General features: G+C 32.9%; 4 protein-coding genes and 1 long non-coding RNA gene across 12 annotated transcripts in view; 2 read left to right on the top strand and 3 right to left on the bottom strand.

The window, feature by feature from the left end:
- Positions 1-12601, top strand: part of LOC130904220 (monocarboxylate transporter 12) — a 52499-nt gene extending 39898 nt beyond the window's left edge. For 4 of the 6 annotated variants that reach the window (XM_057816865.1, XM_057816862.1, XM_057816864.1 and 1 more), the window contains exons 3-9: positions 888-1007; positions 1062-1571; positions 2200-2482; positions 4282-4402; positions 4467-4743; positions 4799-4999; positions 11671-12601. In XM_057816865.1, coding sequence (XP_057672848.1) covers positions 888-1007; positions 1062-1571; positions 2200-2482; positions 4282-4402; positions 4467-4743; positions 4799-4999; positions 11671-11825 — 1667 coding nt within the window. In that variant the 3' untranslated portion in view covers positions 11826-12601. The remainder of the gene's footprint in view (positions 1-887; positions 1008-1061; positions 1572-2199; positions 2483-4281; positions 4403-4466; positions 4744-4798; positions 5000-11670) is intronic. The other 2 variants (XM_057816863.1, XM_057816861.1) reach the window with 1 other exon arrangement.
- On the bottom strand, positions 7778-11297 carry LOC130904218 (nuclear valosin-containing protein-like). Of its 2 annotated transcripts, XM_057816858.1 has the most exons (8): positions 11085-11288; positions 10738-10841; positions 10129-10657; positions 9915-10076; positions 9547-9863; positions 8997-9494; positions 8433-8931; positions 7778-8371 (listed from the first exon to the last, which is right to left on the bottom strand). In XM_057816858.1, the coding sequence occupies exons 1-8, from the start codon at positions 11086-11088 to the stop codon at positions 8055-8057; spliced, it is 2430 nt and encodes an 809-aa protein (XP_057672841.1). In that variant the 5' UTR covers positions 11089-11288; the 3' UTR covers positions 7778-8054. The 2 variants fall into 2 exon arrangements, with proteins under 2 accessions (XP_057672841.1, XP_057672839.1); XM_057816856.1 differs by having other exon boundaries at positions 10738-11297.
- Positions 12602-12859: 258 nt separating the features above from the next.
- On the bottom strand, positions 12860-17984 carry LOC130904217 (fl(2)d-associated complex component-like). Its single transcript, XM_057816855.1, has 10 exons — positions 17641-17984; positions 17201-17496; positions 16916-17147; positions 16207-16762; positions 15883-16151; positions 15095-15823; positions 14752-15041; positions 14285-14693; positions 13830-14070; positions 12860-13089 (listed from the first exon to the last, which is right to left on the bottom strand). The coding sequence occupies exons 1-10, from the start codon at positions 17753-17755 to the stop codon at positions 12894-12896; spliced, it is 3333 nt and encodes a 1110-aa protein (XP_057672838.1). The 5' UTR covers positions 17756-17984; the 3' UTR covers positions 12860-12893.
- A 542-nt stretch (positions 17985-18526) lies between these two features.
- On the top strand, positions 18527-24145 carry LOC130890961 (sodium-dependent phosphate transporter 2). 2 transcript variants are annotated; one of them, XM_057795424.1, is made up of 10 exons: positions 18527-18654; positions 19752-19925; positions 19983-20108; positions 21100-21342; positions 21416-21775; positions 21846-22172; positions 22227-22359; positions 22416-22601; positions 23810-23962; positions 24029-24145. In XM_057795424.1, the coding sequence occupies exons 2-10, from the start codon at positions 19856-19858 to the stop codon at positions 24129-24131; spliced, it is 1701 nt and encodes a 566-aa protein (XP_057651407.1). In that variant the 5' UTR covers positions 18527-18654; positions 19752-19855; the 3' UTR covers positions 24132-24145. The 2 variants fall into 2 exon arrangements, with proteins under 2 accessions (XP_057651407.1, XP_057651408.1); XM_057795425.1 differs by lacking the exons at positions 18527-18654; positions 19752-19925; positions 19983-20108 and adding an exon at positions 20477-20882.
- A 1377-nt stretch (positions 24146-25522) lies between these two features.
- Positions 25523-26128, bottom strand: LOC130890964 (uncharacterized). The gene is made up of 2 exons (XR_009058809.1): positions 26022-26128; positions 25523-25725 (listed from the first exon to the last, which is right to left on the bottom strand). It is a non-coding gene; the product is annotated as an uncharacterized LOC130890964 (long non-coding RNA).
- Positions 26129-26150: the final 22 nt, after the last annotated feature.

Here is a 26150-nt window from a genome sequence, read left to right as displayed (position 1 = left end):
GCCGCCCCTGATTAAACTTATCGTTTCGTCGTATTTTTCGAAATTGAATAGTTTCGAAAACGTTTATTTATCTAAACTTGTGTAATTTTATATCGGAAAATATTGCAAAACCGATACGTAATTTAATAATAACATATGTTAAACAGTAGTTTGAATTGAATATTTGATAAGACTGTGGAAACACCCACGATTGTATATAACAAATATTTCATACTCGCGTATATAGAAGTGGCAACGCTGTCAGTTCGTTCTATCTAAGTTTTATCTAGTTTTCACTTTTTTACCGATAAGATTTGAATAAATTATTATTAACGTATAAATAATCTGTTGCTTTGTTCTCCGTTTACGTTTTCTCGACTAAAACTCTATTTATAAAATTTTCTAAAATTAAATTCGAATTATCGAAGTCAGGTCATGGCGACCATGATGCCAAGCGAACGTAAAAAGAAATGGTGATTGACGATATCGATAATTTTGAAATAAAAAAACAAACCGATTGGTATAAGTTTGCAAAAATTCGTTATTGAGTTCCGACGACTCCTGTATAATTTAATTATTTTCAAAATAAAACTTGATACTGCGTCAGTTATAGTTATAATTATAATCGATTCTGAATTAATTCGTAACCAATTTAGAATCATTTTGGAATCGACTTTATCGAACTTTTCGAATGTTCATTATTAAAAATGTCAAATGTCAAATGCCAATGTCAAATGCCAATGTCAAACGCCAATGTCAAATGCCAATGTCAAATGTCAATGTCAATGTCAAATGTGTCATATTCACATCAGTGTTGCTATATCTCAACCCACGTACTAGCTGTGGCGGTGGGGTATGTAGAGAAGTTTGATTTGCAGAGGTTTTATTAAAATTTTTTGTTGTTACAGCGGACGGCGTTACTTACTCATTTGGAATATTTTACGACGAATTTTTAGAATATTTTAAAGAAGGAAAAGGTCTCACATCGTGGATTCTCTCAATTCTAGTCGGCGTTACGCTCGGATCCGGTAATTTTTACATACAATTCGATTATCCATCAATATATCGAATTATTTTTCCAGGTCCGTTATCTAGTTACTTCGTTAACCGATACGGGTGTCGAGCAGTCACTATAGCCGGTTCTATATTAGGAGCGGCTTGTTTAGTAGCATCTTTTTACGCGGAAAACGTACTTACGTTATGTATAACGATCGGCATCGGTACCGGAACTGGTTTCGGTCTCATCTATCTTCCGGCCATCGTCAGCGTCACCACTTATTTCGAAAAGAAACGATCCCTAGCTACCGGAATAGCCGTGTGCGGTTCCGGTTTGGGCACCTTCCTTTTCGCTCCGATCATCTCGAAATTATTATCGGAATACGGTTGGAGGGGATCCATTCTAATCATCGGTGGAATTGTTTTGGAATGTATATTGTTCGGAGCGTTGTTCAGACCTTTGGAAAATAATAATGGAGATAAAGGAAAGAAATTGAAATCGTCGGAAGCCAAAGTTGATTTACACATTTCGGATCATGATTTTGATGAAATGACCAGTAGAGTATCGCATCATAACGGTCAGTATGGAGGGTATGGTAGGTTTTGAAAGTTTGGAATCGGTAACGTATTTTTACGGGATATAATACGAGGTGTGTAAATTAAGTTAACGCTCGGACGAAAACGTCAATTTCACCGCTTCCTAGATGCCTTAAAAGCGTTCTACAATGTCTGCGATCGAATTGTACCACAATTTGGTACGGCTCCCGTTCTTTTCTACGTAGTAGTCGGCGAACTTGTCCCTTAAGATCTTCCGTGCTTGTCATTTTCGATTTTTATCTTTGTATATATCTGTTTCGATGTCTTACACGTATGGTAAATAATAAAAATTCAAGTTCCGACACGTACACGCGGATTCGCGATGTCCGCCTACTCGGCGAGAGCGTTCCACGCGATTTTGGCCGACTATGAACGAAGTTTATCGATTGGAATGCGGTTGTTCGAGGTCGTGTACCGCCCGATCAAATATTGGTGGCGTCAACCGATTCCAATATTGAATAAAAGCAATATTGAATAAAAAAAAACTCATTACTTCGCTTACACACCTCGTATACAAAATTCGACTCATTCTGTGAGGCATAACGAAAAGACAAAATTCGAATTATTATTATTATTTTTTTTTTGTATAGATTGGGAGACGTTGTTATATATGATATGAAATTATAGGTACGATAAATGGTAATATGCATCGACCGCACAGCGTTGCACATTTTACGTTACCGAAAAATACGAAAACCGAACTTAACGGTAACGTACCTTCGTCCCAAAAACATTTACAAAGTGATATAAATAGATTGGCCCTTAGTCAACCGATGTTAACGCAATCGGAAGGAAAATATAGGCAACATTATCATTTCGGTAGTCAAAATTGGAGGAAACACGGACCTCTCGATAGACCCGATATATTTTATCAAGGGAGCTTGATGAATATACCGTCGTATAGATCCAAGTAAGTTTCGAAATTTTTCGTACGCCACTCGTATATAAAATACTCGAATATATATTCGATATTTTTATTTATCGAATTAACCTCGTATATTTGACTATTCTTGTCTCTATTGCTAATAGACAAATAAATTGTTTTTTAAAGGAATTTTCCTCTTCTAAATCTTTTGATAAGTATATATATATATATATATATATATATATATATATATATATATATCAAATTATTTTATTAAAAATACATAACATCAAGTTTAGTATTAAAACTTTGACTTTTTGTATCGTTAATTTGAATTAAATAAACTCCTTGTATATAAAAGTCTGAATACGTGCTATAAAATCCGCGTGTAAGAGAGAGAAAGAATTATGCGTCATTTTCTATTGGCTCCTTTCAAGAAATTAATGGCGGTCCTTCCTGTCATATGGTATCGCGAATGTAAACAAAACATACGAATACGAAATTTGCATTTGAGTCGTCATTATTTGTAATTTCGTTATTTATGTCTAGAAATTTTATTACTTTCATGAAACTTTTATAGTTTGAATATACATATATCTCAATAGTTAATAATATTGTGCAATCATTTCAACAGACCACGTGTTTCTCTTATTGGAGCCGCCATTAATTCTTAGCCAATCGCGTGAACTGCTCGTATCCGGGCTCCCTATACAGGGATTTTTAAATGAAATACCTAACGGCTCCATCTTCTATTGACCAGAAGAACTACAAAATTAATTTATTAAGGAAGGTCACGACGACGTACGAGTATCAACCTTGAACTAATAACGGATTTTCTTAACGATATATAGACCATTATTAGAAAATGGATTTGAAAGCAGTAATTTCTTATTGAAAATTTATTATTCAGACCTCGTATAACAAACATTTTTTTCGTAAATTCCTTACTTCTCTCGGGTTTTTGAAAAAATCTTTTTTAAAAAAGTTTTTTCGCATTAAAACAAAATCTCATCTCTAAATTTGAACACCCTATATATATGGTTTGCGTAAACAAGTATTTGAATTTATTCGAAATTAAAGATTTTCCTGTACTTAAATATAATGAAAATAATGATTTTTTTTTCCTGACATATTATTTTTGTATAATTGCAGTTGCCCCATATGGGTTTCTTGCGTATCATTATTAGTAGCGTGTTTGCGTTCGTTAACTAAAACTAGATTATCAATTATGGGGTAAGCTAACGTCGTATTTTCCACCGTATCATGTCTTCGTTTTCAGTATTGTACCTTTGACTTACATTTTTCATTGCATGGTTTTATTTTGCAGTAATTTAACAAGGGAGTCCATGAATAACGTGATTGTTCATTTAAAACCCCTCCCATTTACGAATTACAAAGTTTTTCTAAACTTTCGATACCTTTTTTGCATTTTTTACGTACAAACAACATTCGTGAACTCCCTGTATAGAAAAGTCTAGACGCGAACTATAATACCCATGTGTAAGAGAGAGAACTCTGCGTCCTTTTCTATTCCCTATTTTAAAGAAATTAATGGCGGTCTTTCCTGTCACGTGGTATTACGAATGTAAACAAAACATATCAAATTTAAATTTGCTTACGTTCTAGTTTACTTAAACATCGTCTCTTATCGTAATTTCATTTTTTACTTCATAAATTTTCATTCATTCATTTCGCGCGCTTTTCTTATTGGAGCCGCCATTAATTTCGAAGCTCGAGGCATTAACCAATCGCGTGAACGACTTTCCAATACAGGGATTTGAAACATTCGACATTAGCGACGCCATCTATGTTTCGATGGTTGACTTATTATTATTATCGTATAGATTGAGTTTAAGAAGAGGTGAAGAAGGTGAATTTATGGAACGTCCCTCGTCGACAACGTATAGCAAACATAACGAAATCGAATCCCGAAAATTGTGCGGTTGTATTCCGTGTAGTGACGAGGTAAATAACTTAATTTGAAAATTTTCCATTATCGATTTTCGATCAAGGAGAAAATTATTTTCAGGTACGGGAAATGTTGAATTGTTCACTTATGCGCGATGTAATATTCTTATTGTTTTCTTTGAGTAATTTATTGACCAGTATAGGTTTCAACGTACCTTACGTATACCTCGTACCGAAAGCTAAAGAATTGAAAATGACGATCGACGAAGCCGGTATGCTAATTTCGATAATAGGTGGCGCCAATACCGTAGGTAGGATCGTATTGGGATATATTTCGGATAAACCGTGGATCAACAGGCTGTTCATATATAATTGGAGCCTTACCATATGTGGGGCTGGTAAGTTTTTTAACGTTTTTAATGTTGATTAAAAAATTTATATTTTCGATTTCAGCCACTCTAGCTAGTGCCTTTTGTAGTACTTTTTATACTCTAGCGATTTACAGCGCCGTATTCGGTTTTACGGCGGGCGCTTACGTCGGTCTTACTTCGGTTATTCTTGTCGATCTATTGGGTCTCGAAAGTCTAACTAACGCTTTCGGTTTGTTGTTACTTTTCCAAGGAATCGCTTCTCTTGTCGGACCACCCATTGCAGGTAAGTCGAAAAAAAGAAAACGAGTAAACAGTGTATTATTTCAGTGTAAAAATTCAAAATGCGCAACCTTTTTTTTTTCAAAGAAACTCAACATTATTCTTCGAATTGAAAATGCGCTACCTTTAATTGTGTTATAGATGAATTCTCGAGAATATGACGAACAATTCTTGAAATGCGGTACCCTTTAATTATTTTAATACAGAAACTGGTAAATTTTTTTTTTTGGTTTAACATAAAATTCGATTAATTCTTTCCAAAAAACAAATAAAATTTCAATATTTTGAAAAAAAACGAGTATAGTGTATATTAAAAAAATTCAAAACGCGTAACCTTTATTTTCAAAGAAACTTATGTAACGTTATTTTTCTAATTGACAATGCGCTACCTTTAATTGTGTTATAGATGAACTCACGATTTTTTTATACAACACAGAATATGATGAACAATCAAAAAATACGTGAAATGCGGTACCCTTTTATTATTTTGATACAGAAACCGATGAATTTTTTTTGTATTAAATAAAATTTGATGAATTGTTTCCAAAAAACATGAAAAATTTCAACATTTTGAAAAAAACGAGTAAACTATTATTTCGGCGTAAAAATTCAAAATACGTAACCTTTTTTTTTTAAAAAAAATTAGTTAAACATGATTCTCCTAATTGATAAATGCGCTACCTTTAATTGTGTTATAGATGAATTCTCGAGAATATGACGAACAATTCGTGAAATGCGGTACCCTTTAATTATTTTAATACAGAAACTGGTAAATTTTTTTTTTGGTTTAACATAAAATTCGATTAATTCTTTCCAAAAAACAAATAAAATTTCAATATTTTGAAAAAAAAAACGAGTATACTGTATATTAAAAAAATTCAAAACGCGTAACCTTTATTTTTCAAAGAAACTTATGTAACGTTATTTTTCTAATTGACAATGCGCTACCTTTAATTGTGTTATAGATGAACTCACGATTTTTTTTATACAACACAGAATATGATGAACAATCAAAAAATACGTGAAATGCGGTACCCTTTAATTATTTTAATACAGAAACCGATGAATTTTTGTTTGTATTAAATAAAATTTGATGAATTCTTTCCAAAAAACAGTCAAAATTTCAATATTTTGAAAAGAAAACGAGTATACAGTATATTAATTCGGTGTAAAAATTCAAAATGCGCAACCTTTATTATTCAAAGTAACCTATTTGACGCAGCAGGAAAATTTAAGTTTAACTTGAAATTAATAAAAAAAATCGTAAATTGTGAATATTTTGCGTATATTATTCTGGTATCAAAAATGACATGTCTTCATAAAATTGCACATTTCTATAGAAACTATCTTTTATACAGCAAGAAATTTTACTTGTGCTGTGAGACTAAAAAAAAAGGGAATATGTTGATTATTTTGCGTAAATAAACACTCTGTATATTCTTCTAATATCAAATATTACGATTCTGTTTTCATAAAAATTAAGTTGCGTTACCTTTAAATTTGTAATACACAAACCAATGAATTATTTTTGGATCAAATATAAAAATTAATGAGTTGGTACGAAAACAAATTTCTTTAAGTATGAATTAACTGAAAAATTAACACTCTGTATATTGTTTTGATATCAAAATTAGCGTTATTGTTCTAATTGAAAATGCGCTACCTTAAATTGTGTTATAGATGAAATTTAAAACGAGTTACCTCGAATTATGTTGCCAAAACATTGTTAGGTTAGTTATTAAAAATCATACGATTTTGAATAAATAAATGCTCGATTAATTAATGCACTTGCATAAAAATAAATTACCGGTTATTGCCAATATAATATCGACCACAATGCAGTTACACAAACCATTTTTGCAATTCTTTTTTATTGCCAATAATTTAGTTGGCAGTTATGGCAACTGTTGTAAAATAAGAATCGGTTTTATTTTCAGAATTAAAATAGGCTTTTATAATTAAATTTATTACAGCTCGTTAATACCTCATTTTTATGGATTACGTCAATTTATAATTACCCAATCGCGTTGTGCAAAAATATTAATGTTATTTCATAATTATCGCTAATTATTGCAGAAAAAAACATTTCTCAATCATTTATTTACACATCATCCTTCCATCATTATTATTACAAACATAGAATAAAGATTAACTATTAAAATTAAATTAAGATGGACTAAATATGGCGAAAATTTTTACCGCCATCTATCATACAGTAGCTAATTAAACTTTTTGTTGGAAATTTTATGGCGAGTGTATCAAACGTCAATTAACATGTGAGTTTATTAATAAAAGACATACGTCTGTATTATTTTATATTTGTTAAGTGAATTTTTTTTAAATATTGACGATAATTTCATTATAAAATTTCTTATAGTCTGAAATTATAAGAAATTAGTAAAAGGAATTTTTTTAACGGTAGTTAACCTAGAATATATAAAATATAGGAACAACCATATTTCTTCAGAAATATTTCAGTTTTGGCAATAATGCTTCACCTTAAGATCCAATTATTGAAAATTTATTATTACTTATTGGGTTTTGTGTAATATTTGTAATTGACGGAATGTACCCTATAGAAGCAAATTCAAAATTATAAAAATCACCAAACAAACAAACAAACAAAATGTTTTCATCTCCACCACTACTTGACATTCCTATAACAGCGCCTCTAGTGGCAAATTTAAAATCAGTGGCGTTCGTTAGGGATTTAGTCATTATTTGTAGGTTTGTTGGGAGTAGCACTTTGGTAGATTGGGTAAAGGGTAAAATAAAACAAAAATTTCACCTAAAGTTATTATATTTCAAAAAAATAGGTACATTTTGTTGATAATTCGATTGAATAACCTAACAATCATTTCTAAATAATAAACAAATAATTTGGCGAACGAAAAGTTGAAAAATAATTTAAAACAATTCAATTAAAAAGTCGCTGATTGATTGTACGAGATTTTAAAATGAACTTTTATTATCGAATTTAAAACAACAATATCATTTATTACCACCGCATATTGTATACAATGAAAATCTTAAAAAATATAAAATGAAAAATTTATAACTTAGGATAATTCCATTTCTTCGACTTCACTATCCTTCCTATCCGAAGAAAAAGTCCTTCGCATACTTTCATAGTAATTTCTATCTTTCTCGCTTACCGATCCTCTAATTTTCCTAAATGCTTTGTTGAAATGATCCAAAGTCACCGCCAACGGACCTTCCCGGTCTACTTGTTGCGGTAAACACAATAAATCTTTCAAAGCGGCAACGCTGGCCTCGCGTACCAAAGCTGCTAGATCGGCTCCTGTAAATCCTTCGCATTCTTTACGTTCCGCTATATCCAACAGGGATACGTCCGACGCTAAAAGGGGAGATGTACCTGAAACGATAAATCGAATTATATTAAATCGAATATAACGATTATTTTGTTTTGTTACTACCATTTTTTGTAATCGCTTTCAAAATATCCGCTCTATCCGCGGCGTTCGGTAGCCCAACGTACAGAACTTTATCTAATCTACCCGGTCTTAATACGGCCGGATCTATTATATCTACTCGATTTGTCGCCGCCAATAGGAACACTCCTTTCCTTCCCGATATACCGTCCATTTCCGTTAGCAGTTGATTTACCACTCTCGATGTACCGCTGTTGTCCGAATGGCTTCTTTTCGGACATAAAGCGTCTAATTCGTCGAAAAATATGACGCACGGCGCGCTGTTTCTCGCTCTTTCGAAACAGACTCTCACCGCTCTTTCGCTTTCACCAACGTACATGTTGAGTAATTCGGGTCCTTTGACGCTTATGAAATTTATGGCTGCTTCGTTGGCTATAGCTTTAGCCAAAAGAGTTTTACCACATCCCGGTGGACCGAATAATAATACGCCCGCCGGAACTGTTATACCCAACGATTCGAACTGTTTCGAATGACGTACCGGAGCCTACGGAAAAATTTTCTCAAATTATTTATTCCTTTCCTTTATCTATAAATTTTAATTCAACTTACCACTATCGATAATTGCAATTCTTCTCTGATGGTGTTTAGCGATCCGACGTCATCCCAAGTTGTGTCCGGTACAGTAACAAATCCTTCCCTCTTTGCCGAAGGTTGGACTGATTTTAAGGCGGCTTTAAAGTCTTGTATGGTGACTCTAAGTGATTCCAATTCTTCGTCCGATAGAGGTAACTGATCATGTAACCAGAATAATATTTCATCCAGAGCGCTTATATTTTGAGTTATTCCTAATTTCTTTGTTGTCGTGGGTTTAGTTTGATTTTCGTCATCTATGAGAATTATAGGTTCTGACAGATTATCTGAAGGGGCGGTAGGTGCTGATGCCGGTTTTTCGGGCGTGTCATCGACTATTATATCTGGATCCTCTTTTTCTTCATTTTCTACATTCGAAATAGGAGGAGGAGATGTAGATGTAACTACGGTTGGATCTTTTTCTACAGTTTTCCCAGCTTTCACTATAACAGGTTCGTTTTCTTCTTCTTCCTCTATCTACAAATAAAATTTATGAATAATTATTTCTATAAGGGATTTACCTTTGAACCTTTTTCTCGATTTCTTTCATTTCTCTTATCATCCTATCAACTGCAACCATAGCTGCTTCCCTTGTTAATGCCAATAAATCAGCTCCAACATATCCGGGTGTTAATGAAGAGAGAAGTTCAAAGTCGAAGTTTGATTCGAGTTTCAACTTTCTAGTGACAATTTTCAATATCGAGATGCGGCTTTCTTTATTTGGAATTCCCAAGCAAATTTCTCTATCGAAACGACCAGATCTTCTTAATGCTGGATCGATCGATTCAGGTCTATTTGTAGCTCCTATTACAAGAACTCGGCTGCCTTGTTCTGATTTATTCAATTCTGAAAATAACGTTTTAATAACAATTTGGATACTTTCAACTGTATACTTACCATCCAGGCAACTTAATAGTTGTGCCACCATTCTTTTTTCCATATCTTTTTGCGCATTTTGTCTACTTTGTGTAATGGCATCTATTTCGTCTATAAATAATATGCACGGAGAATTTATAAAAGCCCTTTGAAATAGATTCCTGATTCTTTGTTCGCTTTCACCTGCCAAAACGAAAAATTAACTATATATAAAATTAAATACAGAAATTCTTACCCGAAACTCCAGCAACTAACTCTGGAGCAGTTACCTTAAACAACTGTATGTTTAATTCCCCAGCTATAGCATGAGCTAATAAAGTTTTACCACAACCAGGAGGTCCATGTAACAGAAAACCCCTTGGAGGTGTTATTCCTATAGTTCTATATATTTCTGGATGGTTAATGTGCAATAATAATTTTGCTACTTCTTCGAGGGTCTTTTCCAAACCTCCGACATGGGAAAAATTTATCTCTCCATCTCTAAGTTCATTAGCAGAAGATACGTACTTCCTTTTCTTATTCTGTTGTTGACCAATTACATTTGTTATGGTAGCGTAACTGTTTTTACGTTTCTTATTTTTCTCATTTTCATGTATCGGTTGTATACCATTTTTATCTACATTTATAGAATGTACTCTAACGTCTTTGCTTATGTGAGTTGGTACAGATGACGGAGGTGCCTCTGTTTCATCATCACTACTTATATCTATAAGTTCATTTTCATCCATATTTTTAATTGGTGCGGGTTTTTTGTAGAGATCGACCTAATAAGAAGAAAATTCTTAACCATTAAATTGCTATTATTAAAAATTATTATATACAAATTCGATTTTTACCTACTTACCAATTGATTGTTCATGGAATCGTTTTCGGGAGTATAGTCGTTTAAATCGATGCTACTCTCGTCACTGTTTCCGGGTGTATTATCCGAATCGAGTCCGTAACGAGCTAAAACAATAGTATAAGCTTTTTTAACTGAGGCTCTGAAAGCGCTTCGCTTTCGTTTTGCGTATTCTCTATATTGAGATTGCAGTTCGTCAGCTATTTCGTTTATATCAACGTAAGTTTTATCAGTGTTTCGTTCTAGGTACTTTTGTACCCTCGCGATAATTGTAGGATCAGACATATACGGCATCAGCGATAGTTTTCTTATCGAAAAAGTTGAATAATTTTCTAGTCAAAAAGACTTACTCATGAGAAGATACGATAAAACGGATGAGTTTATTTTACTAATCGAAAATACTTCAGCTCGACATGTATCAGAAATAAAATTATATATTTCAATTTCTTACATCGATTGCACACGAATTTAGAATAAAAACACTGTATAATGCGTATTTGCTTGGCGTTCTCGATGAAAATTAGGTTAGCTTTACTTGGAGGGACGAATGACATATTCGAATGAATCCGTGGCGCTGATTTATCGACGAATCGATATTATATTCGATTCATATCATTTTTAAAAATGTAATAATGATTATTATTACGTAATTAAAATTCAATTGAACCTAATTGCACTAGAAATATTAATATATACTGAAAATAATAAAATAATCAGTTTAAATTATTTATCGATTATCGTAATCGATTATTAACGAAATAGTATGTCGGAACTTATTTCGTATGGTAATTGTACGTCAAACATTATCTTCTTTCAAATATTTAAACAATGTTATCTAAACGACGTTTTCAGCTATACTGTTTTTATCAGTAAAAATTTGAAAAATTATGACGAAAAGATCTATATAAATATGTATATATATTTTTTTAATTTCAGGAAGCCTTTTTGACTTGACGGCTTCTTACAATCCCGGATTTGTACTTGCAGGTGTGGCGATTGGAATAAGTGGATTAATTCTATTTACGATTCCTCCAATTCAAAGGTGGCAATTGAAAAAAGCTCAATCCAAACAGATAAACATCGCTTTATAACGCAGTTTATAAAGTCGGTTAGGTTTTAAAATTTCAAAACATATCATTTTTTTTGCTATAGGGTGTATCAAAAATTTGTTTATGAAAACTATTTCTTCAATAAAGAAGTGTTTAATTAGTTGTAAATGATGTTGATATACTCTATAATGTAAACTTTTCTATATTTTCCTAATAATAATAATAATGCACAGTGTCTGTCATAATTTTGGATTCGGAATTAAGACAAATATAGTGTGTATAGATCTATGGGGTGCCATAATTTTGTCAGGGTATTAGACGTCTTTTCCATCCCAGAAAGACGTGTATAGTTTTTTTACTACGAAATCTTTAAAATTTCCATCCATATTTAAACAACAACTTTTTATATATTTGTATTCCTTGCACGTAAGTAAATTAGTTGGGATTACGCCAAAGAAACTTTATACAAATTTTTTGTTCATTATCTTTATACAACAAAATTATTTTTGATGTTTGTAAATGTTGTAACACATAAGGAGCATTTATTTATATTATGTTTCAATAATTTAAATACTACGGGGTAACTTCACAATATTGAATAAATGAAAACGTCATTTATATGTACAGGGCGATGTTGTTAATTGTTACATAACAACATTTTATTTTTGGAATTACCCTGTATATTAGATATTATGTTTTATTGGTATCGAATTTATTTGCATGTTTAAAATAAAATTGATGAATTATATTCACATTTTTGTAAACAAAGAAAATTTTATCGTACTCTTTATTTCTGTAATAAATTTTTTTTAATTAAATTTGTTGTTTACATTTTATTTTGTCGCCAATTACCCCCAACCAAAGTGACTTGAATATCACTATAACGAGGCTTCTCTTTTTCCTTATAACTTGGTCTCTTCCTATATGATTATGCAGTTAACAACTATCTTCGAGTGTTCTATATTTTAAATACAAATTTGGAGAATCAGGTTTTCGTTATAAAAACATAGTACGACAAGAATGTTTGTATATATAAAACGTGCAACTTTTTCTAAATTCATATTTAAAGGTTTAAATAAATGTTACATCGGTTTATTATTTTAATATAAATTACAAACTTCTTTCTAATAATTGCGAAGCCAATTGAAATAAATCTGGATCGTATCTTTTAGGTACTTCTACGTGCTTATCGGTGATCGGTAAATTACACAAATGTCTCCTGATGGTTAAATCCCTTCTAGCTGCTAACGCTCTCCTATGAGGTCCGACATTAGTAAAGAGACTCTTCCGGATCGCCGATCTTTCCCTAAAATAAAAAATAACAATGTTGTTTCAATAATAAATCAGATACAAATTGGATACATGCATGTCGCCTATGATGATGATGTCGACATCATGGCACGAACTATTTCTGCTCTTTCAACTAGCTGAAGCAATAAATAAACGGAAAATCAATTAGATGAGAATCTCGATGAGAACCCCGACCTTCCAAATCAGGAACCATCGTTTCCCAGTGTGCCATAAATTCAAATATCTAGGGACTTCGATAACTGAAGATAATGACGTGACAACAAGAGTTGTTACGGGGAACAGATACTTCTGGGCAGTCCAAATAGCGATCAAGGTCAAAGCTTACTACAAGACGATAATCCGTCCCGTAGTCACTTACGGATGCGGGACGTGAACTATGACGACGTTAAATGAGCGGATTTTGAACTACTGGGAACATAAGATCCTGCTAAAGATGTTTGCGTGGAGGAATACTGAGCTGAGACAGATGAACGACGAACCAGATTTGGTGGCGTACAACCGAGGGGCGCGTCTGAGGTGGCTAGGATACCTTCTGATCGATACAGTTCGTGGAGGACGGCGACCGAGAGGAAAGATTAGGTTTTCGAAATAATCTAAAATAAAAAGTTTATAATGCGAATAATTTTGGTTTAATACTAGATTTATTAGATTCGTGGCATTTTTTTGTTTTCAAATTATACTTGTAGACCTCACAATTAATAAAACGAATAAAAATATTGTGCAATTTCAACCAACCTATCGGCTACTTGAATGGCCGCCAGAGATTCGGGGACGTTAATATCCTCCATATTTGTAGGCTCAATTTTCACTTCCGCATTTTCAATCTTAACATTCGCCTCTACGCCGTTCGTAATCGATTCATCGGGTTCTATTTTTACCTTAACATCTACCATCTCCGATTTTACGACTTCTTTATTTTGATGAGCCATTTTTGCGTCGGCGTGTTCCTTTAGGATCAACTTTACTAAATCTTCGCCTAAAAAATTGTTTTATCAAAATGAAATTGAGTATGGGGAAATTTTAATTTCGTTTGATGTAAGTTTATTATTTACCGGCGTGCCGATCTTGCGGTTTTACATTCAGTCTCTGAAGACGATAACTTAGTTAAAGAAACGCGCTTCAGACTATGTAATTGTGAGTGTTTCATTGTATAAATATCACCGACGGATTAAAGAAATTTTATTGATTACCTGCCAACTGTACGGAAACCCCCAAGTTGACTAAAACGTTATGAGCTTCCCATTTAATTTTGGCGCTACTACTCGGTTTAGTTCTAGGTTTCGATTCGGCTACCAAACTAGACCAATCGACGCCCAAAGCATCGACTAAACCTTTCATCTTCGATTCTTCTTCCAATTCATCTTCTGATATTTCTTCGAAATCTAATTCCATGTGATCCTCGTCGATCGATCCTCCTTTATTATTAGTAGCTGCGGCGGTTGCAGGTGATTGCGGACGAGATTGTTCGCCCGGAGGAGTTTGTGACGATTTTTGTGAAGCTACGGAAGTTTGTTCCGTCGTTGTAGCTGCATTCGGACCGCTAGGTTCGGACGTTCCTTGCGTTTCAGTAGATTCTTCTATATTAGTTTCGGGTATATCCTAAATGTAAAAGAGGAATTATTGGGGTTATCAAAATATTCGGTAATAAAAAATTTACTTCGTCTCTATTCAAAATATCGTCAGCGTCGTCGCTTATTTCGCTGAGATCGTCTTCCAAAGCTGGTTGCATTATATCAGATTTGACGCAAAGTTTTTTCGAACTTCCGGGACTATCTAAAGATTCATCTATAGGACGTTTTTGAGACGCGGGTGTCGATCTATTGGCATCTTCTTCACCGGCGATAATATCCAATTTAACTTGCGACGATTCTTCCGTGGATTGTGGCACTACGACCGATACTTCCTTTTTACGATTCGATTCTAAATTAGAATCTTCGGATGGTGGAACTATAAAAAAAAAAAAGTGAAGAAAACTATAAACGTTGAAATATATTATTTACCGCTCATAGTTTCTACATGATGATGCGACGCAGCACTTCTGGGTCTAGAGCGTTCCCTCCAATCCTGCTGCTGCCATCTGCGCCTATCTTCATTATTCCAAGCTTCCATAGATCTATTATAATGCCTCCATTCTTCTTCCAGACATCCACCGGCGGCGACCTGTTTATGACTATCCCAATTATCTCTGGTATCCCAATCGGGGTTCAAAGCTCGTCGATTATTTCTATCCCAATCGTGTTCTGGATAATCAGAATGTTGATGATCGATCCAATCACCGGCTCTATTCGATTTCAAATCGTCTCTCTGTCCTCCGTATCTTAATCTATGATCCATTTCGACGTCCGCCATATCGTCCCACATATCTCTCCGGCTTCTTCTATCTTCCAAACTGTTTCCGTACATTCTGTCGTCGTAATGATCTACGTCTACGTCGAGGTATCGTCTATCGTCGTGTTGACGACCTCGATCGTAAGGACTGTCGTAATCTTTGTCTCTGTGCACCGAAACGTAATCCCTTTCGTGGCCTCTATCGTAGGATCGATCTTTGTTCATATCGTTTCCACCGCGTCTATCGGGAGATTTGCGCGTTAACGATCGATCTGGGGTACGATCACGTCCGCGACCATCCCCCCTACCTCTATCTCGATCCCCCCTTTCGCTCGAATGACCTTTTCGAGATGGCGGTACGCGTTCTTCCAAAGGAGGAAGGAGACGTTCGACACGATCGCCTGACAAAAATTCATTTGTTTATTTATTATAACAATAACGAATAAATAAAATTATATACCTGATGGTTTATCCAGTCCCCTATCTTCTCTTCTCGTCCTATCTCTCCTTCTTTGTTCCTCCTCCTTTTTTAAACGTTCACGTTCTCTCTGTCTCTCTTGACATCTAGCCAACGCTTCTTCTCGTTCTTTTTCTCTGGCTTCTTCTCTTTCTCTCGCTAAACGTCTTTCTTTTTCTCTATCGCGCTCTCTATCCCTATCTCTAGAATCGTGTTTGATGTCTTTACGAGTCAAGCTTCTATCTGATAATCGAGCGTCTTTACCTCTAGATCTACAATTAAAAAATAATAAAAGTTTGTAAGATAATAATTTTGTCTCTGTTTTACCTATCTCTATCATCTCTCCTATCGCTTCTTCTATCATCCTTAAGAGGACTCTTGTGATCCTTTCTAATATTTCCTTTTCCTCTACCCGGTGATGGTTTCCTTTCCTTGGTATGTACCGGATCCGGTGTATCTCTCTTATTACGTACGTCCTTTCCAGATCTATTATCCCTTTTCGGCGATCTATTCGATTCCTTCTTTTTATGTTCCTTCTCTTTTTCTCGTTCTCTTTCCTTTGCTCGTTCTTTGGCGCGCTCTCGTTCCTTTTCCTTTTCTCTTTCTCTCTCTTTTTCCTTTTCTCGTTCGCGTTCTTTTTCTCTTTCTTTTTCCCGTTCGCGTTCTCTTTCTCTTTCGCGTTCTTTTTCGCGTTCTTTGTCTTTCGGTTTAGGTGAAGGCGTGCGGTGTTTTTCTTTGTTGCTCGATCGACTTTGGGGTCGTGGAGATTTTTCTGAACTCAATTTTTTTGTGACCGACGCTTTAGATTTTATCGGGGGTGTTTCGGATTTTTTTCTTTGTCTGGTCGGCGAAACGGATTTGGTTTTGACCGCTTTGCTACTTACTGAAAATACAAAAAATAAAAAAAACATAATTCTATTAATCGCTCAATACAATAAATATTTCACTTGCACCGCACCTTTTAATACCTACATTAAATACCGTTAATTTCAATTTAATTTCAAATACAATTTTCATAATGCATAATTTTCATTACCTTTTTTTCCCTTTTCCATTATTAATGATTTTGAAGATCTCTTAGTCTTAGATTTGTGTTTAATCCTTCCCCGTTCTTCTGACGAAGTAGAACTGGACCTCTTAGTTTTGGTTTTCTTCAATTTTCTTTTCTTCGCATCTGCAGAACTTGTACTAGACGAACTAGAATCATCGCTTGAAGTAGTAGAATCTGTGGTAGAACTAGAAGTCTCGCTACTTTGACTACTTTCTTTCTAAAAAATTCTAAACACTTTAAATACCACAAATACATTTAAAACAATTTTACCTTTTTATCTTTTTTCTTGGCTTTACTTTCCATTTTCATTTGTAGTTCGAGTTCTCTCTGTAATTCTTGTCTCTTTCTCTCTAAATCGTCAGGATCTGCATCTTCCAATTCCTCAGGATCCCACTGATCCCATTCTTCTTGTTGTACTCTCTTATGACCATCTTTTATATGACGCCTTTGGGTTTTAGCGGCCCTTTGTTTAGAAGGGCTTATAAGGGTATGAGTACTTGAATATTTACAACCTTTGCCATAAGGACATGAACCACTTTGAGCCCAATGGTGACAATATTCTTTCCCTATCAATAAATATATCGTCGATACATATGCAAAATAACTATTATTAAATGAGAATTTGTAACTTTATTCACAATTCTAAAGCAATAGTTATATATCGAAAACGAACAAAATTTGTTATTTCACATAGAAATCTGAAATCTTACCTGTATTCGTGGCTTTGGTACCGAGTCTTTCGAAAACACTAGGACGAGTTTTGGGAATGCTCCCTTTACCTTTAGTGCTTAAATTAACTGTTATTTTTCGTTTTATCTTAGACATTGTCACTATAAGTTATAGTATTAAAGTTTCTTACGGCACTTGCTGCAAACATATTTACAAAATATTATAAAGATTTTTATAGAAAAATCATTTATAACACAAAAAAATCAGAGCATGCGAAATTATTATTGTATTATTATTATATTACGAATAAACACGATTTGAGGATAAGCTATGAGGTTAGTAAATTTCAGGATTAGTTGGAAAATTTCGCTGTCAACTGTCAAACTTATCTGTAGTATGGGTGCCATTATTTATTTTTTTTTTAATGAAAATCTAGACTTTCATATCTGCTTTTTTTATATATTAAATTATTAGAAACGGAAATTATGAATAAATAATTGAGATGTATAACAAAAAAAAATAATTATTAACAGTAGGAGACTTATTTTCATTGATAAATATTCATTATTTCATGAATTATTCCCGTGGAAAAAAAGTTATATGGTTATTGATCAGTGACGTGCAGATTTCAAGGGATATGAAATATACATCAGATCGCGGTTTCCATATGAACACGAGGGTTGATTGTAGGCCAATCTCATAAAACATATTTTAATGCATACCTGGCGTATACGATTGTATTATTTTTACACGCAAAAAATATTTGCGTAGCATTAAATTATTTTATCTATAAACTTTCAATATTTTTCGAACTAACTTGTTTAATGTACGCCTTTGGCTAAAAAAATCGGTTATATTCCCTCTTCTCAACCAACAGGTATAGAATTTTCCATTTATTGTCCCCCCTGCCGTCCTTTTTCCTTCCTCAATGTAATCCTTTTCGTGATCCCGACCGGCTGAAAAGATACGATTCTGCGCACGGGACATTAGTTTGTGAACCGCACTTTCTATAACATGGCGTTATGAAATAATCTGGAAGATCCAACGTCCAAAATGTAAATATATCAATTAGATGTGACGTTTTGTATAGCACAAATTTGTAGAAAATAGTTATAGGTGCATGAAGTAGATTGCTTGCTGGAATCTTTGTTTAGACGAATAGATTTTTTCCACGTGGGTTATCACCCGGTACAGATCGATAGGAATATTGTAACATAATTTCACAATTTTTGGAAATTTGTTTGCTAAAATATCGTTTATTAAATTAAATACGATTTAAAGTTGAATTTGGAGCTTGAACATTTTAAGATTGTCTCTACCAGACGCTTATTATTAGGACAATTTCGTAATTTATAAAATAAAATCAATTTTTCCTAATTATTGTTTCAAATTTAAAAAAAAAATCGAGTAGAATAATTTAAAATAAGTAATGAGGGTTGAAATTGTAAATTATGGATTATTTTCAGTTTGTAGATTGACAGTAACAGATTGACGATATAGAAAGTTAGATATTTGGGCTTTTACTTAAAGAAATATCATTTTATTGTGGTAACCAATGGGAGGTATCTCAAATAACCTCAACGGGTTTCATTCATTAAAATCAAAAACAAAATTGGTTGCGTTATTGCCAAACGGAACTTTATTCAAATGTAGCTAATGCAACATATGACTGTTGCTGTATTATAAAATGTAGTTTTTCGCCGAATCTAGGGAAATTTAATAAGTTACTAAATCGGAATATATGCCCTGTTATCACAAACCAAATTCCATGACTTAATTACAGTAAATTATGTCGCGGGGTTGCCAAGTGTAGTTTTCAACGCAGAATTGCTGAAATCTATTGAGTTGTACGTAGAAACTCCGGATGAATGAAATGAATGTAGTATTTTTTTAAAGTTTGGAGAAACTAGTAACATGCTAAATGCAGTTTTTTCTACATCTAAAAATATTTTATGAGATTACTCACAGTAAAATAACAAATTAGATAATATCGAACGTCAAAAATATTTGGCATTGTTGCCGAATGTAACTTTATCCTAGATACGGGGAAACACAGTTAATTTTGTTTTCGTACGTTTTAAAGATAACCCATTCGATACATTGAATTAATTAAATTTAAATGATTAGAAATAACGATAATTTTCTGTTTCAGATACCTAAACAAACACAAAACTCCTTTTCTTCAAAATGGCTGTTCTTTAATACACTCTTCCAAAACATTTTATTTTGCATTTTTTTCAACACTAGATACAAATTATGTTGGAACCATATAATTCAGATGACATATGGCTTGTTGTTTTAGGTTTTCTCATAGCGTTTGTTTTGGGTGAGTTTTGAAAAATTTTCATATTCGTTCCGAAATTCACTGGGTTTTTTTTTCCAGCTTTCGGTATAGGGGCAAACGACGTAGCAAATTCGTTTGGAACGAGTGTAGGATCGAAAGTATTGACAATATTTCAAGCTTGTTGTTTGGCTACAATTTTCGAAATTTCGGGAGCTATATTAATCGGTAAACATCACTTAGTACGAGGGTGGTCCTACAAGTACTTCTATCCATTTTTCAAGTTTGAAAACAGAAAATAATCCGAGGGAACTAGCTTTGGCAATATCAAATTTTGATTCATTAATTTTGTCCATTACTATAACTGTTTTATGAGCTGATGCGTTATCTTCATGAAATAACTTTAACTGAAACGTTACAATAAATTGAAAACAAAATGGTTTTCACCAACTTTGTAGCCGGATCTACATTCATTTTTATTTTTTTTTCCCTGGTATAATCTAACAAACGCAGTACGAGGGGTTGCTACTTAAGTTTTGAGATATGGCAACGATGATGTGAATCTGTCAAACCTGACATTGACATTTGACATTTTTAATGGTGAACGTACTCAAAACGTGTTGTTTATAAATACTTTTAGATAATTTTACATAAACATTTTGCTGCAAAAAAGATTTGTTCGCGTTGTATCCAACAAAAGTTGTTCGCACACGAAGTCCTTCGAAGAAAATGGCATTTGTTATGGGTGATCTTCCGTACAGTCCTTGTTTGGCACACTTGAAGAAGCGGTTGAAAATCACGCGTTTCGGAAGAAAGAATACTTCGACAAGTGATTCAAACCCATGCAAAAGTAGCACACCGATTTCTCGGATCCAAATCCAAAATTTTATCGTTTAAAACGTGCATTTTCAGTCGACAATAATCTAAGACCTCTTTGTGGATTTTCTTCACTAACTTCGGAGTTTTCGCCTGATTTGATGGATTTTTAGGATGCTTGTCTTGGTATGGTATATCTTTTACTGTTTTACATTTAGTGAAAAATTTCGCTATTGATTTCTGTAAACAATCACTAAACAACATGATGTCTTAAAATCAATACCATATACAAACTTTTTGAATCTTTAAGTCATCCAGTACTTATGGGACCACTCATTTAATATCAAATTTGTTTTCCAGATCATCGTTTATTAATTTTGGAATACTTTTTAAAATGTTATAGGTTATAAAGTATCGGATACGATGCGCAAAGGTATTTTGGACGTGAATATGTACAAAGATGCTGAAAAAGAACTGATGTTGGGCTCGATAAGCGCCCTAACTGCTAGCGCAATCTGGTTGATAGTCGCTACATTTTTCAAGCTTCCCATTTCCGGAACTCACAGTATTGTAGGAGCTACAGTCGGCTATAGCGTAATTTTAAGGGGTACCCAAGGTGTTCAATGGAAAACTTTAGGAAAAATTGGTATGTAACAAAAATAAATACACGTTTCATTTAATATTTACATATATATATATTAATACAATTTATTTTTCAGTTGGTTCTTGGTTTATCTCTCCAGTTTTTAGCGGTATTACGTCCTGTTGTTTGTTGTGGGTGATAAAAAGATTCATATTATCCCGCCCGGATCCGTTAGAAGCCGGTCTAATGTCATTACCTCTATTTTACAGTTTCACGATACTCATAAATCTTTTTTCCATTATCCATGATGGTCCTAAGCTACTCCATATGGATAACATCCCATTATGGATGGCTACTACCATAAGCGTCAGTATATCTCTTTTCTTCATGGTAGTTATATGGTTGTTCGTAGTACCCTGGCAACGAAGAATCATTAAAAAAAAGGAAATCGAAGATAAGAAAGCTACAGTTAATTTTAATATAGGAGAAAGTTCGGGTAAGCATCAAGAATTTAATAAATTATATAAAATGTGTAACCCCCTTAACGAATTAATTCCATTTGTTAGATACTTCGCCCGAAGGAAGTCCGAATCGTAAACCGAATCGCAATTCCGCCTGCTTTGATCGTCAATTAACCGTCATATCCGAAAATACAGAACTACAAGCTCTCGATCAAAACCGCATAACGGCGGCTAAATATATATTTCCAGTTCAAACCAGCGATAAGTCGGTTTTTACTGCAGGCACGAAAGATACTGACGTTCACAAATATGTTAGACCCACTGAACTTAAACTAGTAGAGAGTACGACAAGTGTCAATCCCGCTTTATCTCCAAGCTCAAGCGGCGTTCCGTTGATTATAAATAGGAATTCCGCTGGTCACTGTGATCAAGGTACGATAAATATTAAACTTAGCAAAGATACAATTTTATTTTTCGAATTTTTAGCGATACCAGTTCGTGATATTGAAAAAAATGGCGATTTATTTGTTGAAAATAAAAGTGTATCGAAATTGTTTAGTTTTTTACAAGCCCTGACAGCTACGTTCGGTAGTTTTGCGCACGGGGGTAACGATGTAAGGTAAGAATCATTCAATTCGATGATAATTATAAATCTACTTCGTTTGTTATTTTAAGTAACGCTATCGGACCGTTAATAACTCTATGGTTAATCTATTCAGAAGGCAGTGTTCAACAAAAAGCAGAAACTCCCTTATTCATACTTTTGTATGGTGGTTTTGGTATTTCTGTAGGTCTTTGGTTGTGGGGAAGGAGGGTTATTGAAACAATAGGAGAGGATTTGACTACAATCACACCGTCAACGTAAGTATCTACTTTTCATAACGAAACCACGTTGCCAAATATATATAATAGTTTGTTAAAAAGTGAAATTTATTAATAATTTCTTATAATGATGGATTATTATAAATAATAGACCAGGGTAGGAGAATTTAGAAGTTTACGGACGATTTGAGGTCGGGAAGGGGTAGGGGGTGAGTTTTTAAGGGTAAAAAAACGGTTTATCTCGATTTCCGGCAAAACTACAAGTTATATGGAAAAAAATCAGATAGAAAAGTTGTAGGTTATAAAAAGATCTACAACTTTTGTGTTTACACTTTTTTCGCATAACCTCAAAATTCATGTGAAATTTTTTAAAAACCAAGTTTTTGGTTTTCTATTTTTATCTTACTCAAAAAAAAATTTTTTTTCACGAAATTTGACGAAAGGTTGATAGTTGATTTAAAATATTTATCTGTTCACCCTTATTTTGACTTAATATTGAAAACGCACCCTAATTTTAAAACGAAAATTCTCTCGTTAAAATTCCAGCTTTTTTGGAATAGTTTTTGAGTTTTTTTTGTAAATCTCTACTTTCTGATGGTTTAAATAAATATTACCACTACCATGGTGAAACAAAAGATAAAAATAAAAATTTTTTTAAAATTCCACATAAATTTTGAGGTTATGTGAAAAAAGTACAAATACAAAAGTTGTACATCTTTTTATAACCTACAACTTTTCTATTTAATTTTTTTCCATATAACTTGTAGTTTAACCGTAAATCGAGATAAACCGTTTTTTACCCTTAAAAACTCACCCTCCTCCACGTCCCGACCTCAAATCGTCCGTTAATTACTTTTCCTTTAATTTTAATTATATTCTCCTTACTCCTTAAACTCCAATGAGTTTAATCTTACTATAATTTTTTTTTAAATTATCCACCCTGGTTAGGGCCGGATTAAACTAGTGGCTTGGGGGGGTTATAGCCCCAGGCCCAATCATTTGGAATAATTTATTTTATTAAAAATGCCCATCACTCTTGTTTTCCAGCTTTCCGAAATCCCTTAAGGGAATTATTTTATCCCTGTGCCTTATAAATCTTAATCCGGCCCTGTCCATGTTCTATAACTACACTTTCTATCTCTCCAATCAGAACAAATCGTCAATTATTTCTAGAATATATATGGCAACGTTGCTCGTAATATATATTCTGTTAGGCAACTTCCTGAACATTTTTTAAATGTTTTTAGTGGATTTACCATAGAAGTCGGTTCGGCGTTCACAGTATTGTTAGCTAGTAAGATCGGCATACCTATTTCTACTACGCATTGCAAAGTTGGGTCTGTTGTTTTTGTCGGATATTTTAGTTCGTCGAAAAGGGGAGTTGATTGGAGTCTATTTAGGTAAATAGATAAAAAAAACTCCAAACAACAGGTATCGAATCAATTAAATGCGTCTTATTGTTACAGAAATATAATTTCTGCATGGGTGGTAACGGTTCCGGTAGCAGCTCTTCTTTCAGCCGGCACTATGTTGTTATTAAGTTATATAGTTTTATCAAAAGTTCAGTAAAATTGTTGTTATCGTATTTATTTTTTCCTTTTATTTTATTAAATTAACTTATTCATAGGACTAGATCCAAACCACTCTAGTATTACTGCGTTGTAACTAATAATTCTTTCAATAACAACAAAACTGACGTAACTTCGAATTTTTTTTAACATTTATATAGAGAACGCAAGCGCCGTTACACGAAACCTCCTTCCGATCCGTTACGTACAGTGTTGCCGCTTGATGATTTTTTTCAGGAACTATAATTGACTCTTAAAGTATAACACCACAGAATAATAATACAGTTTCTTTATAAAAAATTATTATTATTCTACAACAACACATGATCGATAATAATAATAATAATAAAATGCTTTTAATAGTTATTCGATTAAAATATCTACGCAGACATCAGCACTTAATCCCGATTATTGACTTGTATTTGTAGATTACGAAATATATGTGGCAACGCTGGAATAATATGCTCATTCGAGTTGACTCGTTCGCGTTCGTATTTTAAGTTTTTACGTGTAGTATAAACTGAAATGTGTCATTTTTATTTGCAGGTTATTTAAAAATGTTTTAAAATACTATTTATATATGAAAGAATTATTTCAGATTATATATTTAGAATCGTCGAATCTTGTATTAGAAATTTAATTCGGTAATTTTTATAAACGTTTTACGACAGTTTAAATCAGTAATTTTTGTTTGTTTGTGGATTTAACCATAGACTGTGGCTGTAATGATATTAGAAAAATGTTTTGTGTTTTTTGTGTCTCAGCTCTGCTACTTAAAAATAATAAACTGTAGGTTTTCGAAAACCTTTTAGATATATCGTGACACTTTTCTCAGTCAAAAGGCATATATAGATCACTCGAATAAATTAGAACGTCGTTTCCTAATACCTGTTTCGTTTAAACCGTCAATAATAATGAGAAAAAAACCCCACGATGATTAGAATAGAAAGAAAATCGTACTAAGAAAGAGTCTGTAATTTATTTTTCATTTCACCTACACTGCAAAAAATGATTTCATCATCATATAATTTTATTTTTTGTAATTATGTATCGAGTAATATACTATATTTTTTCTATGACTATTTAATAATAAGTTATGCAAGAATTCATAAATTACTCCACTAAATTGTAGACTTTTTCTTATTATAAACGTTTGGATCTTTTTTCGTTTACTTTTTTTTTTTTTTAATTTTTTATGAACCTTTAAATGTATATTTTTGATAAATATAAAAAGCTTAAATTTCATGAAATATTACAAAATCTATTGTATGTTGAAACTTTTTTATTGATCCGAATAAATTTCTTTTGTTTTTTTAATACTACCGTCTTTTTTTTTAACTACCTACTTATTCCAATTCGGTATTTATATTTAGTCCAGAAAGGTAAATATAGTTTGTTGTAATCTAAAAATATATTTTATGAAACACGTTTAACGAAAAAATAAAACCGGTTTACTTATACCTATAGAAAACAGGACCGGATTCATTCGAAAACATTATTAACGAAAATAAACGTATTTTCAATCAACATCGTAATATAATATTTTTTTTTTGTGACAAGTTGAACGTCCTCAATATCAACATAAACGAGAAAAACTGAAAAAAAAAATGTTTAATTATGAAAAAAACTTGAAAAACCTGAAAAATTAGGTTTAGCAACACCGCAATTTCCCAATAGAATCATTATATATATATATATATATATATATATATATATATATATATATATATATATATATATATACAAAATGATGCTACATGATAATTTCTCCCCTTCCCCTAATCTAATAATTAGAACTGAACTATTTTTTAGTATTAATTGATTAATGTTTCAAATATTTGTAAACAATTGAAATAGCACTCGTATAACAGTACTTTCTGAGTACGTTTACCGTTAAAAAATGTAAAACTTCATTATGTCAATGTCAGATATGACATATTCACATCAGTGTTGCCATATCCGAAAACTCAGTAGTAACTACTCCCATAACAATAGGTCACGTGACGTTAATTGTGCTAGA

This window comes from Diorhabda carinulata, chromosome 2 (genome assembly GCF_026250575.1).
Source record: "Diorhabda carinulata isolate Delta chromosome 2, icDioCari1.1, whole genome shotgun sequence".
NCBI classification, from domain to species: Eukaryota; Metazoa; Arthropoda; class Insecta; order Coleoptera; family Chrysomelidae; genus Diorhabda; species Diorhabda carinulata.
This window is presented reverse-complemented; position numbering and strand designations above follow the sequence as displayed.

Coding starts and splice junctions, on each gene's coding strand:
- LOC130890961 (XM_057795424.1), top strand. CDS start 19,856: ATGTTGGAACCATATAATTCAGATGACATATGGCTTGTTGTTTTAGGT. Junction 21,776..21,845: donor TAATATAGGAGAAAGTTCGG/GTAAGCATCAAG, acceptor TCCATTTGTTAG/ATACTTCGCCCGAAGGAAGT. Junction 22,173..22,226: donor CGCTGGTCACTGTGATCAAG/GTACGATAAATA, acceptor TCGAATTTTTAG/CGATACCAGTTCGTGATATT.
- LOC130904218 (XM_057816856.1), bottom strand. CDS start 11,028: ATGCCGTATATGTCTGATCCTACAATTATCGCGAGGGTACAAAAGTAC. Junction 10,077..10,128: donor GTTAGTTGCTGGAGTTTCGG/GTAAGAATTTCT, acceptor TCGTTTTGGCAG/GTGAAAGCGAACAAAGAATC. Junction 9,495..9,546: donor TGAAAGAAATCGAGAAAAAG/GTTCAAAGGTAA, acceptor TTTTATTTGTAG/ATAGAGGAAGAAGAAGAAAA.
- LOC130904217 (XM_057816855.1), bottom strand. CDS start 17,755: ATGTCTAAGATAAAACGAAAAATAACAGTTAATTTAAGCACTAAAGGT. Junction 15,042..15,094: donor TCATGTAGAAACTATGAGCG/GTAAATAATATA, acceptor TTTTTTTTATAG/TTCCACCATCCGAAGATTCT. Junction 14,071..14,284: donor GGTTTCCGTACAGTTGGCAG/GTAATCAATAAA, acceptor ACAATTTTTTAG/GCGAAGATTTAGTAAAGTTG.